The sequence below is a fragment of the Diplotaxodon limnothrissa genome, linkage group LG7 (genome assembly GCF_057381915.1).
Source record: "Diplotaxodon limnothrissa isolate DT_005_m linkage group LG7, D_limnothrissa_male_GT1.1, whole genome shotgun sequence".
In the NCBI taxonomy this organism is placed as follows: Eukaryota; Metazoa; Chordata; class Actinopteri; order Cichliformes; family Cichlidae; genus Diplotaxodon; species Diplotaxodon limnothrissa.
The window spans coordinates 27,323,054-27,341,721 of record NC_140602.1 but is presented as its reverse complement, the minus strand read 5'-3'; the positions used below and the strand labels follow the sequence as shown (position 1 = coordinate 27,341,721).

The 18,668-nt window shown below is 40.7% G+C and overlaps 1 protein-coding gene across 1 annotated transcript in view; it reads right to left on the bottom strand.

The window, feature by feature from the left end:
- Positions 1-474: 474 nt before the first annotated feature.
- carmil2 (capping protein regulator and myosin 1 linker 2) overlaps positions 475-18,668 on the bottom strand; it is a 56,962-nt gene continuing 38,768 nt past the window's right edge. The window contains exons 32-41 of the mRNA XM_085357807.1: positions 14,819-14,922; positions 7,316-8,183; positions 6,687-6,791; positions 5,413-5,449; positions 4,732-4,800; positions 3,151-3,401; positions 1,972-2,104; positions 1,747-1,836; positions 1,149-1,250; positions 475-1,040 (exon numbers count right to left, since the gene is read on the bottom strand). Coding sequence (XP_085213933.1) covers positions 475-1,040; positions 1,149-1,250; positions 1,747-1,836; positions 1,972-2,104; positions 3,151-3,401; positions 4,732-4,800; positions 5,413-5,449; positions 6,687-6,791; positions 7,316-8,183; positions 14,819-14,922 — 2,325 coding nt within the window. The remainder of the gene's footprint in view (positions 1,041-1,148; positions 1,251-1,746; positions 1,837-1,971; positions 2,105-3,150; positions 3,402-4,731; positions 4,801-5,412; positions 5,450-6,686; positions 6,792-7,315; positions 8,184-14,818; positions 14,923-18,668) is intronic.

Below are 18,668 nucleotides of genomic sequence, written 5' to 3'. Positions count from 1 at the left end.
TTAACAAAACGGCTGGTTATACTTGATCTGATATGATAAAAGATGGCAGGTTATTGCCAATAAACAAGCTTAAACAGCTTATGTTAATGTGTCCGCCGGCCAGGGTGACATTTATTATCAATATTATCTGTTTAATACTTCGATTGTGTAGAAATTGCAGCTTTACTGCCCTCTTGAAATTTCCCACAAAGTGCTGTTCAGTGTTTTAAATGTCAAAATAAAAATTCTGAAATTTACCAGTGGGCAGCCACGTTGGGACCAATTTTAAAATTCAAGTGGTTAATGGGATTTTTCAAATCAATGGCTCCACAAGAACAAACAAACAAAGGTCTAGTGACTGTGATTTTCTACTTATCTGCTGCACTAAAACACTCACACTACTCTCAGATACGCCCTCAGTTCCAGATCGCAGTGATGTCTCAGACCTCTCCCTCCTAAATGTGTTTTCTGCTTAGGTAAGTCAGTCTGTGGATGCTATTCAGACAGAGGGGGCTCAGTTCTTTGGTCTGCTGCCTCTGCCTTCACTGTGTGATGTTTAGAGATGGTCTCTTTCTCTGGTGTGCTGTTTCTCAGATCCACCGGGCTGGGGACCTTCTTCTTGTGGGATGTAGGACTTACTTGGGGGACGTCTGAATATCCAGACGTGACTGGGATTGTGCTGAGGGTCTTTCCTCGAGGTGCTGGGGAGACTAGTAATTTATCTAGAGTTTGGGGCAATGCTGGGGCTGTGCTAGTGGTATTTTTGGGTGGGGGCATCACTGGAGACTTTTCCAGTGTTCGGGTTTGTGGTGGAAGCCTCTCTTGGGTGGGTAAAGCTTTGTCAAATGCATGGCTGGAAAACTGGGTTGCATCTGCTTCATGTAGAGCTTGAGCTGTAAAGGAGGGACACCCTGAGCCTGGGCTTTCACCCTTTCCTTGATGGGGGTGCTTGGTTTCGGCTGCTGTGCTTCCACATCCCATTCTTCCTCGTCTTTCCTGCAGCTCGTCCTTCTGGGGAATGCCCTTCTTATCTTTATCAGTCTCCCTTCCCATGTCACTGGCTGTGAAGATGAATGATATAGATTAATAAGTAATAATAATAAATAATAAAACAAAGAAGGAAAAGGATCGACCAAAAAGGCTAAATTATGAGCATGACTTATGAAGACCTCTCTGTCCTTCTCCACTGGATGGATCTTCAGTGCAGGATGGCAGATCACTTCTGTTGCCTCGGAAACGGATGGGTGACCTCTGTAACACTGCCTTCAGCTCTGAAAAAGAAGGGTATGAGGTTTAATAAAGAGTCAATCATCAATTATCCCTTTCTGGGAGAATACCACACTTAACCTCACGGTGACGAATGGATGAAACATTTTACTCAAAGCCTCACGCAAACCATCACACATTGATACACGGACTCTTTTCTAAGCCTGTCTGACAATCACACACACACTCTGGATACATCGGGGCAACTAACGGTTCAGTATCTCTGACATGCGGACTGGAGGAGCCGGACACTGAAACTCTAAATGTCAGGCCCACATCAAACAAGACGCACAAAGTAACATCAGCCTGAGAGGTTACGATGAATTGTGTCTCTGGCCATGAACACTCACTGGGGGTGATAAACTGAAAGTTGTTGACTTTCTCTAATAATCTTTATTTTAATCACACTTTTCTGAATATTTTTCATTTAACCAGTTGTGGGATTTGCTGTTGCTAGCATTATTTTTCACAGTTTCATCAAACACTGGTGCAAAGCCTCACCTTGTGTCATGGCAAAGGCATCCTCATGGACAGACACAGCTCTACGCTGCGGAGGAGGCTTCATGTGTTGACGTGGCTTAGGAAGACTCTCTGAAAATACACACAATCATTTATTTACACTGACTTGGATTCCAGAGCTGATTTCTCTTTAAAACGCATTGAAAGTTGTATCAGAACCACCACAATTTTGGTTAAATTTCTTTTAATAAGACAGGTAAGACAAACCCTCTGTCACTGATTGTGCTTTTTCAGCGCGATCCTGTGTACCGGGACTTCTCCAGAGAGGTGGGACTGAAGGAAGCTCCTTTCTAGACGACACGTTCGATGTTCCACCCTGGAAACCGTCCTCGCTTCCATTCTAGGAACGTAATCACCAGATGTTCATTGACACAATTTTGTCTCTGTACGCCACCATTGATTTGAAATCAGCGAATCAGTCAAGAAGGTTTAATTCAAGGGTTTAACAAAAGCACTGCATCAACAGCTATTTTTAAATGCAGTCCTTCATTTTCAGAATGTCAAATATGATCAGACAAAAAGGTGTTTTTCCTCTTAACAGAACAACATGAATGTGAATCATCACCTAGACGCGGCTATCAAAGTGAAAACTCCTGTACTGGTTCTAAACGGGCTAGTTCCTTACAAAATGAAAGAAAGCATAGTTCAGTTAGTTCTGAAAGCACAAAATATTGTTTAAACGTTCTTTTTCAAATTTCAGTTTTCCTTTCTTTTTCTATTGACTAAAGTGTTTTTAGTTATAGGGGTGAGCGATATTTTGAATATACTCGATGTATTGTGAGTTTTCCACACACTATGATTAAAATGGCTACCAGAAAATATGGCAACTGTGGGAGTTTCAGATAAGTGAGAGAATGACACTTGCTATAGTTTGGATTTCACAAGGAGGATGTCGAACAAAACGCAGTAATTTGCAAAACCTGCCATAAAACTTTGGTAAAAGCAGTACCACGACTTTATTTCACCAGCTGAAAAGTCATCCACTGCATAAAGAAGAGTGTTTTAAACTCTGCATGTCAGCCTCTCCCCACACACCAAAGAAAACCTTAAATGAACCAGCTGTGACACCTGCGACTGTTCTTGGTCACTCGTTTTTAGAGTCACTGTCTAGGCTTATGTTTCTGTAATTTGAGGTCATCACATTAATGACCCCCTGACTGAATTGGCAGTTTGAATGAGTATACCAGTTCAACCATATACCACTATATGGTTGACAATAACATTTGTTTTGGGGGGTTATTTAAACATCGTGATGTCTATAGTGATATTTTCTCATATCGCCCAGCCCTACTTAGTTACCTAATATATAATCAAACAATAATAGCTTTGTATACAGTCTCACCTTCTGAATGATCTTATTGCCAACAATAAAATGAAATATACTACCTGTCTTGTAGTCTCCTCTGGCCTGCCATCATGTTTTCCTCCTTCCAGCCGCTCCACTGGGCTGCTGGAAGGAGGAGCAGAAGAGGGACGAGCTCCTCCTGCAGCAGCCAGGGTGGAGAGAGGAGGTCTGGCTGAGATGGCAGGTTTGGGTGGCAGGGGGCCAATAGGACGCTCTGGGAGGGCGGGCTTTGGAGGAAGGAGAGGATCTGGTTGAACGGGGTGCAGAGATCTGATCGGATGCCTGGGATCAGCTGGGAAGCAGGGTGAAAGGGACATTGCAAGTGTTCCCAGTTAGTGCCCATAGTTTGGACAGATGTTTAAAAGGATGTAGATTATACACAGAAAGCATGGCATACTAGTACAGAACTTCCTGTGTTCTCATATCACAGGCCTAGATACATCAGACTGGTTACACTACAGAAACAAGTTTATGATGTCACTCACTGTCCAGTGTCCCATGTCCACCAAAACTAAAACCTCCAAAGACTAAACTTTGCTGTTTACATATAGTACATTACAACGTGATATCCAGACTATGTTCAACTTTATTATAAAGCATTATAAAGTTGTTCTTTTAAATACATATGATGCTGACGCTGGGTGTGGTCTGTGGCTCCGCAGACAGAGCTGACAATGATTGTTTAATCCTGCCTCTATTATTTCAGTAGCACGCCGGCACCTTGGAGGGGAGGTACGAGCTGACGCTGGGATGGGTAGCGGGACAGCTGGAACCACATGACAGTCTGAAAAAACAAACTGTGTAAACAAGTTCACTCTGTAAATAAGGACACTTGAGCCACATCGTTTGTGCACATCCCTAACCCTAACCCTAGCACGTGCTGGGTCCCTGTAACAGCTGAAGAGTGTTACAGTGGCACCCAACATCCCAACACATGATGTTAGACCCATAGCCCGTGCAGCAGATGCACGTCCTGGCTCAAATGCACCAGGAGCAGGCAGCCGCACAGCGTGAGCAGCTGACTCATGTACAGAGTTCTGGTAAGATGCCAAGGGGGTACACGGCAGGCTATGGTGGACTCGGGCTACACGCAGACCTCAGTCCACCAAAACCTGGCTCGGCCGGGAGTGTTGTTGGAGGCAATATTCATAGAGGTCAGATGTGTGCATGGGGACATAGACCGCTAGAAATGAGAAACAGTGGCAAATGCATAAAGTTACGGCTGCAGTTATCTTCCACCCAACACATCCCTTAATTCTGGGACAGAATTCCCTGTGCAAGCGGATATTGCTTCCAGTGGATTATGCAGCTCAACATCCTGAAGCAGTGCTGCTGCACACCTTTTCTGCAAAGGGTGTGGCACAGGCACAAATTCACCTCATTGGTTGTGCATGTCTGACTGTGCTGGGGTCCTGTAACAGCTGACAAGTGTTACAGATCCATATTTCAATTTTTTACAAAATACGTGAAAACTGGTCGATCATCACTGACTTCTTCATGCTGGTGCATTGTCCCACACAGCAATACCGTGGGTTTTTGTTTTTTTTTGCTGAACTGGCTCTTCCAAGCTATAGATTGAGATTATAATTTATATGTAGACATGAGCAAGGAAATATTGATACCTGATGAAGTGGACATAGTCCTGGGCTTCATGTATGTGGGAGGTGGTTCAGGTTTGTCAAGAATAGCACCTGAGGGACAGTGACAGGACAGTAGAAGACAGTGAATATTACGAATAATATGTGAATCCTACAGCTTATCACACAGCTCTAGATGGCAGATCTTAAAACAAGGATTAGTAGTGATGACTCAAACAAAATAAGAAGAGTGATGGAAAAAAAACAATATTTATAAAACTATATGAAACACATAGACTCAAATGTTCTGTTAAAGAATTAAACTAAATTTGATTTATAACCATGTACACTAAAAAGGTTGGAAGACAGTGTGTTACTTAATCAGAATAGTTCAATTTGAGTTCAATTCAATTTTATTTATATAGCGCCAAATCACACCAACAGTTGTTTCAAGGCGCTTTGTATTGTAAGGTAGACCTTACAATAATACATACAGAGAAAAACCCAACAATTATATGACCCCCTGTGAGCAAGCACTTTGGCGACAGTGGGAGGGAAAGTGGATGGTAAGTTATAAATGACAAATGGATTGGCCTTTACGTAGTGAACTTAAAGGGCATTACACTGCACACAACACTGAGTTGCACACTGACAACCACACACACAAACACACTTATACACAACATATATTTTTTATGATAGAGATATTTATGCAAAAACACTTACCATCAGAGTTGGCCTTTCTCAGCTCTTCATCTTTATTCTGTAAAAGAGGAATTAGTCTTATTTTTGTCTTATGTATTTTCGTGTAGCCAGATCTTGCTTGAAAAGGAGATTTGAATTTCAAGGCCCTCCTGGTTAAATGAAGGTTAAATAAATAAATAAAAAAGATAAATATGAGGTAGTTGGGATTTTACTATTCACCTTTGTTTTCTCTTCCAACCATTTTTGTCTATTTTGCTGGTTTGGGTCATTCCAATAAAAGCAGTGAAAACTTGAAAAAGTTGAAACCTGTTTTTCATTGTAGTAACTTTCTTGTACTCTTTAAAACAAAGTTATAATTTAACGTCATACTATGAAAACTGACCAAGTTACTGGTTTTCAAAGTGCACAGGTATGGGCTGCAATTTGGTGCTTTTTGCTCTATATTTTCCAGCATTTTTGAACCAGATTATCCACATAAACATATTAGGGCAGAAGAACACAGGTCACCTACTAATCAGAAGGTCCCCATCTGCTCCAGTCTACATGCCAAATATCCTTGGGCAAGATACTAACCCCGGTTGCTCTCTGATGCATCCATCAGAGTGTAAGTGTGTGCGAATGTTAGAAAGTGCACAGGAAAAAGTGCTTGTGGTGTAAATGAGACAAACTGTGTAAAGCACTTTGGGTGTTCAGATAGAGTAGGAAAGCATTTTCTCAGTGTCAGTGTGAAAACTGCCATTACTGCTGCTTTCTATTCCCATTAATAGCACTAGCCTACTACAGAGGAGTGGAAATGTCTGTTAAGTTAAAGGTAATTTTAGATCTACATATTTCTTTGAATCATAAAACTATGATGATATACTATTTAATTACAAAACTACTGGGACACTGCCTGGCTGCCTGGTAGGATGATGACAATACTCAGTCAGCCTGTTATGGCTCAGGGGTAAAAACTGTGAAGTTTCCACACTCATCTGTAATGTACGTTTAATGAGAGTAGACTCAATGAATATGGAAAAATTGAGATATGTGGTTTTTCTTAAGACATTCCAACCTATCATCCATTTTCTTAATCAATCACTCATTAAATGGGAAAAATAATTGAATGAGACTGAATCACTTTTGTTTTCTGGCAAACTTTCAAAATGGGATGTGGGAGAATGTGTGAGGAGTGTTTCTCACAATTTAAAAAGATAAAAAATAAAAGAGGTGCGATAGTCCTGCATATAAAATATTTAAGGCAAACAATGTTCAGATTAATATGTTTACACACACATGCGCACTCCCCCATTTACCTGGCTCATCTTGGTTTCAGCAGGTGGAGTTTTGGCCACGCCCATTCTGTGCAACATCACCTGAAGCTTCTGCTCAAAACTAGATGTGCTCTCCGAAGCATGTTTCTGAAAGACAGTACAGAAACACTTAGAACAATAACTGTTCCCTCACACACACACAGGCACTGGCTTGGCTTGGTTCCGTTGGTATTATTTGAAAACTGTCAATATAAAGATTGAGAGTAGAGTAGATGTTTTATGAGAATGGGCATGAAGCCCTACTAGAATTTTACTAATAGTATCACTGTGTTAACACACGAGCACAGCAAAGACGCGACTGTGTTGTTGTACTGGTCATATCCAGGCGACGAAAGTGATAACGTGGTAAATTTATCATAGCAACAGGTAGACCTTTGAGGAAGCGTTTACTCTGTATCAACAACAAATAGCATCATTTACAATATAAAATGGGAGCAGGTCAAAGAACAGGGAAAGGTTCTACCTTAATATGCTAAGATTAGACTTAAAACAAGAGAAATTCAAAATAAAGGCTTGTCTCTGACATTAGCTTTTTTAGAAACCTTGGTTCCCATCGAGATTCATCTCATAATTTACTGTTATTATGATGTTACAGGTATCACAAGACTGACCTTAGTGGGTGTATCCTTGTCATCAGTCTCTAATCCCGTCAACAGTATGAGACTTTGGCTCTTTCCCTCTCTCAGTGCCCTCTTGGTCACTTTTAGTCTCCTCTCTCCATATGGAGTCCCTACCAGCTGCTTGTCCTGCTCAGTCAGAGTGCGAGTGACCACAGGACTGGGCATGCGAGCTGGCAAGACAGGAGCTGCTTCTTCCTCCAGATTGGAAAGTACAGTAGTCGTGAGATCAGGGCTTGTTGTGATGGTGGGATACAAGGGAGTGGTCTCACTGGGTGGCATCATCATGGTTAACGTCTGGGCAGGCGATCTCTTTTCCCGCACATCGCCTGCAAGATGTTGGCTGGTGGCGGAGATTCCTTCTGTGGTGGTGGCATCATTAGAAATGTTAGCATCCTCCACTGACCTTGCCCCTCTCTCCTTCTCTCTCTCCTTGTCCCTCTCCCTCTCCCTCTCCCTTTCTTTGGCCTCACGGAGGGGTCGAATGAGGTCTGCAATGGAGGTCCTTTTGACCTTCACCCCTTCTCCTCCTCCTCCCTCTCCCCCACTTGCCTTGGTGGCTCGGGCAACTCGAGCCCTCTTGAAGGCGAAGAAGTCACCAAACTTTTTCTTGATATTTTTGGTGGGAAGTGTGGTGGTGGTGGTGGTGACGGAAGAAAAGGTGGATGGAATGGAGGTAGAGAGGGGTGGAACATCAGTGGATGTGAAGGACATGTCAGTGGATGCATAGGGTGAAGTGAGAGTGGTGGTAGAGGAGGTGATAATGTCAGACGTAGAGGACAAGGGGGTTGAGACTGAGGGGGTGGAGCTTGACTCTGGGGGAGTGGCTTGGGCAGGGTTTGACTCCTCCCACTGGCCTTTTCTGCAGCAGGAAAACAGCAGAAAGAGCAACAGACAAGAAGAGACATTCAGTACTACAACTACTGGTACAGGACCAAAGACATGCTGAGCTCAGGCACACAGCTAACATGCATGCAAACATCACACAGGGCAAAAACAGCTCCGACAGATTGACAAAAAACCTGGAAGCTACGCCTGGACTTCCATGTAATATGCTTAAAATTAGCTTCACCCGTTGGTTAAATAAATACATATATTAGTCCAATCATGGCTCTGGTCCTGAGTGGATATGAGCCCGGTCAGGTCTATGTAGTTTTGTCTTTACTTCGGGAGAGTTAGCTTAGTATAGAGAAAATGAAGGATGCTAACACCAAAGGGAAAGACATTTGTTTGAAGTTCACACCTGCTACACCAACATAACATGTTGTTGTCAACACAGCAACAGAGCTGTTCTGACCTGGTGCTGCTAATGCTCAACGAAAGGGTTGCAGAAGCCTGGGTTTGAGTCCATCCCAGATCATGCCCTCCACATTATTCCACGTTGCTCTCTTCCTACTTTCCTGTCTGCTGTGTAAAAGCTAAAAATGCTACAAACTGCTGTTCTGACATGGCAATTCTGGTGTAATGGCTCTTATATGGTCTTAATTCAACCAGCTGATTCTTACATTTACTGGAAGAGTCGATTTTTTTCAATCACGGATGTTTACATTAAGCCTGAGTAATAATTAACATGTAAATCGCACACACGGAGTGGTCAGGAATCAGGCTGGGTCAATCTGATTTACTGGTGTTCAAAATGCTCTAGTGAGAGTACTGACAGAGATTTGCATAGGTGTGAATGTGAGTGCGAATGGTTGTCTGTCTCTATGTGTTAGGCCTGCGACAGACTGGCGACCTGTCCAGCGTGTGCCCTGCCTTTCGCCCTATGGTAGCGGGGATAGGCTCCAGCCCCCCTGTTACCCTGATAAGGATAAGCAAAAGAATGTGGATGGATATAATATATTGTATTATTACATTTAATTGAGTCTGTTTCTGTAACCACATAATTTCCTTAGGGATTAATAAAGTATTCTGATCCTAATGTGACACAAAATAAAATCTTGCATGTGTACAAGTTGATTCAGCTGCCAGAGCTTTAACAGCATGTCACAGTCTCCTTCAGTGAATAGAGCTGCCTCAGGTGTTACCATGTTTAAGAGGCAAGTTTGGATTTGAGGATATTTAGAGAATTGCATCCTGACTTAAGACCAGAATGGGCTCTAGTTACTACAGGAACATATCGGTAGACCCCATATACATTGAGGTCCAAAACACTTGTAGGCAGTCTGTGATGGTATACCCTAAAGACATATCTCCATTTGAAGGGAAGACTGGAGTGGGGGGTGAGATCATCATTGTCCCCGCTTTCATAAGGATTCCCACGGTACAAAATTAGTAAGATAAGGCTGACTTGCACAGCAGAGTACAGTACAGAAATGATTATGTTTTGTTTTAATTGGCTTTGTTTAGCCAGTTTTATTTCACTCAATTAAGTGTGGATGAGTTGCTGTCCAACATTTAGTCCATATTCTCATCTCCACACTTTCTCGCTGCCTCCTCTCCTCTTCGTTATAGCCAACATTAGCAAAGTTTCCACTGACACCCTGTTGGCCAACAGCATTAGAGGCAGTCGGTGTTAACCTGGGGCCCAACTGATCCACACTGGTGCAGTGGTAAGCACCATTGTTTCAGCAAGAAGGTCCCTTGTCTGAATCTCCTGATCTCTGGAGCTTTTCTGTGTGGCACTAACCAGTAAATCTAAATTGTCTGTGGGTAGATAAAGTGTAGCACCATATGGCTATGATTAAATATACCTGGGCACCTTGAATAATCCGTATATTACCAAAGCACAAACCTGTAGTCATGACATCACATTTAACAGCTGTGAAGAACACAGCCTCATTACAACCACTTCAGCAAATGGACGCTGAAAGAAATGTCAGCTGTCTGTGAACAGTAATTAAAAACACTAACACTAAAAAAAGAATCTGGTATGAAGAATTTAAAGGTTATTGACCAGCAGTCAGTGGATGGCTGAAGAAAGAGCGCCACCATCCCTGTATACGGATGGGGGACTCGCCCTTTACATAACCTGTCATGCCATTGCCCCACACCAGTTATATTAAAAAAGAAAGACAGTGAAATACAGTTGAAAGCCCCGGATGTCATGATCTGAGTTGATTGTGTTGTTTTCTTTCCAAAACTCCATCTCCTTAGAGACTGTGTCTGCTCCCAGACCACCAAAAACAAACCAAAAATTAGCAAAAAACATTAAAATATCACAAAGGAAGAACAATATTATCAACAACTGCACCAAAAAGTAAAACAGTGAAATGTGGATTATTAAACATTATGTCTCTGTTTTGAATAAATAATGGATCAACACACCGATTTACTCTGCCTTACAGAAACCTGGTTAAAGCAGGATGATTATGTTAATTTAAATGAATCCACACCCCCGGGTCATTCTAACCATCAGAAACCTCGAAGCACAGGCCGAGGGGGCGGTGAGAAACTCTCTGAATATAACAGAGTTTCCTTCACTCCATCTTATTAACCAACCAAAGACCCAGAAAGTTTTATTTCATTTAAAAGACCGACGCTTAGCCTTATCAACCCTAGCTGGATAACCTAAAACTGGAAAACTTATTTGCTGTTAACTATCGTCCACCTGGTCCTTACTCAGAGTCAGTGGGTCTATCTGATCTCTTAGACTTTTTATTTCATTTAGTGCTCATCTATAAAATAATTATTGTGGGGGATTTTAATACCATGTAGATGTAAAAATGACAGCCTCAACACAACATTTAATCTATTATTAGACTTAATTTGATTCTCTCAAAATGTAAAATAAACCCACCCACCACTTTAATCACAGTCTAGATCTTGTTCTGACATATGGTATTGAAACAGAACATTTAACAATATTCCCTGAAAACCATCTTTTGAGCTTTTGAGCCAAGCATACCCTTAAACCTAACCTTATCTGGTAATGCCGGATGGTTGCCCTCCCTGAGCCTGGGTCTGCTGGAGGTTCCTTCCTGTTGAGAGAGAGTTTTTCCTTCCCGCAAGTACTTGCTCTTAGGGGGTCGTCCGATTGCTGGGGTTTCTCTTTATTATTCTAGGGTCTTTACTTTACAATACAAAGCGCCTTGAGGCCACTGTTATTAGGATTTGGTGCTTTAGGAATCAAAGTGAACTGAACTGATTTGTTTTCCTTGCCTTCTTAGTGTTCCTTTGTGTCAAGTTTCTGAGAATATGTTTAGAAAGTTACTTCCTGTTTTACTTTGTTAGTAGAGCTGGGCCATATTATACCGTTCACGGTAATACCGGTATAATGTTAGGCAACGATAGGAAAATGAAATATCGCGATAGAATGGGAGTAAAACGCGCATGCGCGGTGCCTTTGTTTTCATACGCACATGGCCGATTGTTGAGTGAAACAGATGAACCAGAATTGGTTTGTAAAAACGGTGCAACTTCCGTGATGTGGAACTGGTTTGGTGTTTGTCTGTCAGATACACAACAAAGCACATTTTTTGCAGAACATGCAAGCGGCCGTCGTTATTGTCATATTTGTCGGACTAAGATGCTCTTAAATCTGGGAGTAATCTGGGTCCTAAACTCCGTATGCTTCAGGTCAAACAACACTGCAGCATCACTTAGAGTTAAAAACTGTCTAAATTCTTTCATCTTTAATAAAACGATCAGCATTGCTGCTTTACCAGGTGTAACTATAAAGTTTAACTTCCAGGCATCCATGAAAACAAAAGTTATTACATTTAACGGAGTTAGAAGTTAGCAGGAAGCTAGCGGAAGTTAGCTCGCTAGTTTCGCTAGTTACCTAAGCATGATATTGCATGTTCTGACTGAGAGATTTCTGAAAAAAATCAAACGTACAGCTCTGCTATCACTTCCAACATAAATGAAGAGAGGAAACTAAACAGCAGTGACGTTTGTAGGGTTACTGAAGTTGGGCTAGCTGGTATATAATGATGTGCTACGTGATCGCTAGCGACACAGCTATGTTAGCATAACATAAACAGTGAAGCTGGAGGACGAACACTAACACTTTTACACTTATAAAAGTTAACGTGAAGGTTCCTCATGGTTAGAGACAAATGCAATCGCATGGCAGGATGCTGTAAACGGACCAAACTTCAGTCAGGAGAACAACTGAGATAATCCATCCACAATACGAGGTTAGTCATTAATATACTGCAACAACATGGGAATAGAGCAGCTGCCAGAGAATTCAACATTAATGAATCAATGGTACAGAAGTGGAGGAAGCAAGAAGAATGAGTTTAATAAAGTTTGATTTATCTGACTGCTTTGTTTCGCTTAATGTGCCTTATAATCCCGTGCACCTTATGGTCCGAAAAATGCGTACTGCACACTGCAGTTTAATGTTGCAAAGCACCTCTTTTTAACTTCAGTGGATATTATACATGGTTATGCTCAGGATATGTCAGCCCATTTCTACTGGAAATGCCTTTTGGTTAAACTTTCAGCAAGGAATTTGCATTTGCACTGTTACATTTTTATAAAGCTTTAATGTACATAAAAACCAGCTTCTTGTTTAAGTGAAAATAAATGGAAGGTTGTCTTTTTGCGCTAGTAATGTTGTGGAGTTGTATTTTGTCTCGCATCAATTATATCGTCGGTTATATCGTTATCGCAAATTTTCAAATATATATCGTGATAAATATTTTTGGCCATATCGCCCTGCTCTATTTGTTAGGTCACATATTTCTCTTTGCACCTGCCAGTTACACGAGTTTCATTTCACAAAAATATATCTGAATAAGATCTGATACAATCCTCATGACTGGGTTAAGACAATGTCATCAAAAGTATGGATGTTGGATGAAATGTGCTCGACTAGGGATCAAAATGGTCCAAGGGAGAGATGCCTGTCATTGTATTCTAATCACGTGTGCTTACACTATGACTTCGTCATTACTGCCCATAGTGTTCGTATGGGAGTCAGATGAATATTTTCTGTGTTACAACATTGTAATTATATGTCATCTCTGTAGTAGAACAAAATCTCTACTGAGTCAGGTTTGAGATTATCAACGGATGAAAAATAAACAGCCATAGTTCCCTGTCTTGGGATTCAAAGGGAGTTTTTTCCTCTTTTCTCTTTTCTGACAGGTTGTCCTCACACTTAGTGTTTCTAGAATTTAAATACCAATGATCTAATCAAAACAATTGCAAAAGACATCGTTTGATGATATTGTGAAGTGGAGGGGATCATGGAAGGTATAGTCCTGAAAACAGCTTTAAAAACATTTAACTTTGTGATGTTATGACAATACTGTGTGCAGTGGGTGCCTAGTGTGAGTAATAGGGAAAAAAAACAACGTTGGCAGCATTAGTCCAAGCTCAAGGAGCAGCACTTCATGCAGACTAAAGAGCTGTTAGGGTGCAGCTTATAACATTTATAGGGTCACTGATCATCTGTACCTGTAAGCCAGCTATATGACTTAGGAATATATTACCTAGAATGTCAATATAGAGAATTTAAAGATTTGGAGAATTTACATTTTTGAAATTCAGTTTACAGTCTGTTTAATACTAATTTTCTTGTTGAAATTTGCTGACTGAAAAAACAACACAATAAGGAAAACTGTCATAAATCTAATAACCTCAGGTTGTCATAATAACCTTTATTTAATCTCCTCCTTATCCTTTCATTCAGCTCGAGAAAACTGTGTGTACACCTCAGTCATCACATGTGGTGTCTGGTATTCATGTACAAATATTGTGTGTGTGAAATGTTGTGTGTGTATATGCATGGTTGTATGTTTGTATCTGACTCAGGTCAATGTATTTATTTGTGTATTTAATTATATATAAGGAAGCCCATAGGCTTCCACAGTAGTGGTTGCTAGTCTTCCTGGGGTCCAAGTCATCAAGTATAATCTAATAAAACATTACACAATAAAGCAGATGTAAAGATGTCCACATGATTTGGCTCTTACATCCACAGTAAGGTTTTACAATTGTAAAAATATCAGCATGCAAATATCAATAACATTGAGGCACAATACAGACGAATCAAAAACAGGTCACAGCATTGCCCTCTTACAATATTTACAATAATTCAAAACTGTGTAAATGGACTTTTAATTTTTTTTATTATGAATAGTAGCTAGTTCTCTAATTGCATAAAGCAGTTTGTTACACTTAAAAGATGATCTAAATTTGAAACAGAGAGTTTCAAAAAATTAGTTTTGGCTCGAGGAATAACTACATTTTTTCTTAAAAATCTTGTAGCATAATTGTGTATTTCATCTGGTTGACTTTCTTTGATCTCTACTCATTTATCCTGATCATCATCATCATAACTCCAGTTGAGCACTGCATTTTGGTAATAGCCAAATTAACTATATTAATTTTTCAGCAATAGTAAATTTCAACTACTTGACAGTATACGATATACTGCGATATACTGCTGAAAATTAAGTAGTTCAATTTTAAATTCAAGTTAATAATTGGTGAAGAGTAATGCATTCCTTGTGCATGTGTGTGTGTGTGTGTGTGTGTGTGTGTGTGTGTGTGTGTGTGTGTGTGTGTGTGTGTGTGTGTGTGTGTGTTAGGTCAACTCACAGTGCATAGTCAGGGATGATTTTTTTGGTGAAGAACTCCTCCACTCCTTCATCCACTCTGCCCATCTCCTCACTAGCTTCATTCTCCACCTTTGACACCGCCTCCTGTAAGCAATACAATATAATGTACAGTATGCAAACCATGCATTGTGTGTAGCTGTGCTTGCATTTTCATTCTCCTCACTGTCAGACAGACACCAGGGATTTGAAGCCTTGTAAAAAAAAGGATCATTTTTGTTGCCACCTAGGGGCACACCGATAATGTGTTGGCTAAAAAACAAACAAACACATTTTCTGTTAGAAATGAAGTAAGCTAACAAATACTAGGAATGTCAAGCCGTATCTTTCATGTGGACTTTCCACAGACTGGTTGTTGCACATAATCTGTACACTGCCTCCATCTGACCACTAAATGCAGACACACAGAGCCTGGGGTGGAGCGGACAGCGAGCGGGCTTAGCATAGTTGCCTCTTCGTTCAAACCTTCACGTTCTAAGTTTCTCTTACAGTCCAGTGACATGCAGGACAGGCCTGCGTATCACTGGACTGTGGGTCACTGGGTCGTGATTCTAAATTGAACATTAGTATTGATGTGAGTGTGTGTGGGAGAGCTTCACAAGTAGTGGACTAAGGCTGCTGTCAGAGCATCAAGAGCATCTATGCACAGATGTCTTTAGGAAAGTTGTTACAACTGTTACAATCCAAGTATCAGGCCGCTCCTGAACCACAGGCAACATGAGAAGCATCTTTACCTGGGCTTGACTTAGAAATCATGCTGCTAGAGTGTGGAATAAGAGTGGAGAGGCACCGAATCCAAGAGGTTTTAAGTTCAGTGTAATGTTGTCTGCTGGTGTTGGTGGTGGTTGGTCAATACTGTTTTTATATCCAAAATCAACACAACTATCTACCAGGATATTTAGACCACTTCATGCTCCCATCTGCTGACAAGCTTTATGGACATACTGACTTCCAGCAGGGCTTGCCATCTGTCAACGGTGCTGACTTTCTGTGGAATTACTATAGACTATATAAAAGCTTACATTTTGAATTAAATGACAAAAAGAACCCCAAAAAAACAAACACTGGAAACAATGAACATCGAATGTATCTCTTTTTGTATACTTTTGCAGCTTTTATCAGTTGTCAGCCTTTTGGCTAAGATCAAGTGTTCTTATCACTGTAATATCTGATAGGCGCCAGTTCGAGGGCAGCGTATTAAACACTTCTTCCGTTCGCTCCACGCATCAACCCGGTATTGTCGCGCTTCTGGAAACACTGCCCAATTTCCACAATTTCACTGTACATGCAGTTTGACAATCAAGGGTTATTCTGCTCTTTAAATTATTTTTTAAAATCTTCAGTTTTCCCATAAACCAATCAGATCATCACCTGTTTGTTTCAAAGTCTAGCTAAAGGGTGAAGTGAATTTATCTGGAGTATGATGAAGCCAGACTGAGAAATGCTGTTCATTGTGAGCCACATGTAAGAGATTTGTTCATTGTGCATTGTCATGTAGGTGACCATGTACTGTATTTACCACACTGTCATATTCAATCAAAGGTTTTCTTCTCTCTGATAGAAGTCGTATCAAAACATCGCCTCAAAATTGAGTTAAATTAAACTCCATATCAACCGAACTCCTTTGTCATTGCTATTAGTCACTAAATTTCATTGCCATTCCATGTCAATTATAGGTCCCATATTGCTACTTTTCTTTTCCTGTGTGTAGGTCCCTGAATTCGTATCATGTCCTAGTCCCTTCTTTCTCCTTTTATTCACCTTTTAACTCTGCATTAATTTCTTACCTGGTCATTCAAAGTAAAAGAGTATAATTTTGCAAAGAGCTTCTGTTCCTCCTACTTTGATATTGTTACTGTAATTATAAGGATTATAAAGGGAAATCTTACCATGTTGTATGAAATGAAAGTACTGTGTCTTAAAGAAACATTCAGTTAATTAGCACACTGCTGTAAGTTCCTCATCCTATTCAACAGTCTTGAAATGCATTCTTTTAATTTCCCATATATTCTAACTTTATTACAGTTCATGTAGTCTTGATTAAAATACAACTATGGAATCACTGTGCATTCCTATTGTAATCTAACATGACTATTCACTCCACACATTTCAGCTATTCTGTTGAGTTTTGAAATAGACTGTTCATACATTTGCTGTGAACTGTGCAATAACAAGCTGCACTTCAGGACAGCTCAAATTCTAACTAGGTCAAGCCCACTCTGCACAAAAAAATACTTACAATAGTAGGATTGCAGCAGTGTTAAAACAAAGTATTTTTCTAATCCCTTCCATGTTGAAAATTTAATTTAACATTGTTCTTTCTGTACATTGTACATGTGGCAGCACATAACAAAGGATTACCTTATAAAAAATACACTCCCGTTAGTTGTGCTGCACGAGTACAACAGAAAAGCAGCTGGATTTCAATGAAAATTTTTTAGACCTATAAGCTACACTGTTACAATCGAAGCATAATTCACTGCCTAACAACAAAGCTGAAAAGTAGCATTTTGGCTAATAGTAGCTTAATGTAGTGCTGGGGTGTGTCCAGAGGGAGGACGTGGGGTGGCACACCCTCACCCAAAAAGAACATGGACATGTAATGGTAAACCAGTTTCTGCTCATTTGTCTTTGCCCCCTCCCCTCCAGCTTTGCATGCCTCCACCTCCTCCCACAAAACAGCTTGAGAAATCTATCCCAACAGCTAAAATCCAGTGAGTTGGATAAATACTAGGGCTGCACGATTAATCGTTAGAAAATCGCGATCTCGATTCATACTTATGTGCGATCTCATTTCCAAATGACAACGATTAAAAAAAAAAAAAAAAAAAAAAAAAAAAAAAAAGACGACGACGATTGTACCGCATTTTGATCCGGGACGTAATCTGCATGAAAACAAGCGCTCACTCTTCCTGCTCAACAAATGACAAGGGCGGAGCCTTATACCACGTGATACAGAAGCTGTGCCGTGTGATGCTAAAATTAGCAGGGAAAAAACAACGGAGAGCACGTCAGGGATGACGAGAAAGTGACAGGAGAAAATCCGTCCCTGTCAACCACCCAAACATCAATAACGGGAACCTTATACAGCGCTTCATTTAGGAAAATGATCAACACCCTAGACACACGCTACACAGTGCCGTCCCACAACTATTTTTCTATTGTTGCACTACCTGCTCTATGCACGCAGTGTCGAGCAACGGTGGAGACGGAATTTCAAGCAGTACAACATTTTGCGGCAACAACAAAACTGAGACATTTGTTGTTTTTATGTTTATTTATTGTTTTTATGTTCAGTCTCAACTGTTACGAAGTTGATGTGCAGTTAATAAGTGCAATAAATATTTATACTGGAAAAGAAAATCGTGAGAGAATCGTGATCTCAATTCTAAGCCAAAAAATCGTGATTCTCATTTTATGCAAAATCGTGCAGCCCTAATAAATACTATCAAATTCCCTGCCAGAAGTGGCTTCCTGGAAGTGACTGAATGAGACACAATAACCTGGTGGCTGAGGTGACAGCTGATCAATCTCCCCCTAGACTGTGGATTCCTGTATGCCTAATCCTCTCCAGCAATCACATGGAGTATGTATGTTTGGATATTTTTGATGCTTTTGAGACTCTGTTGGTTCTTGGCTAAAACACAATCTCCTAATTCACTGGGCATCTCAAAAAGTAATCAAGTCTCCACTCCCATGACATGTGTCTACAATCTCCTTCTCCCACAGGTGAAGTGTCTCCTAGGGTCAAGTTTCAGACTCTTGACCTATTCACTGTTCCATCCATTTACCTTGGGTAGGTCTTCTAAAATGACCTAGCACTTAACTTTACC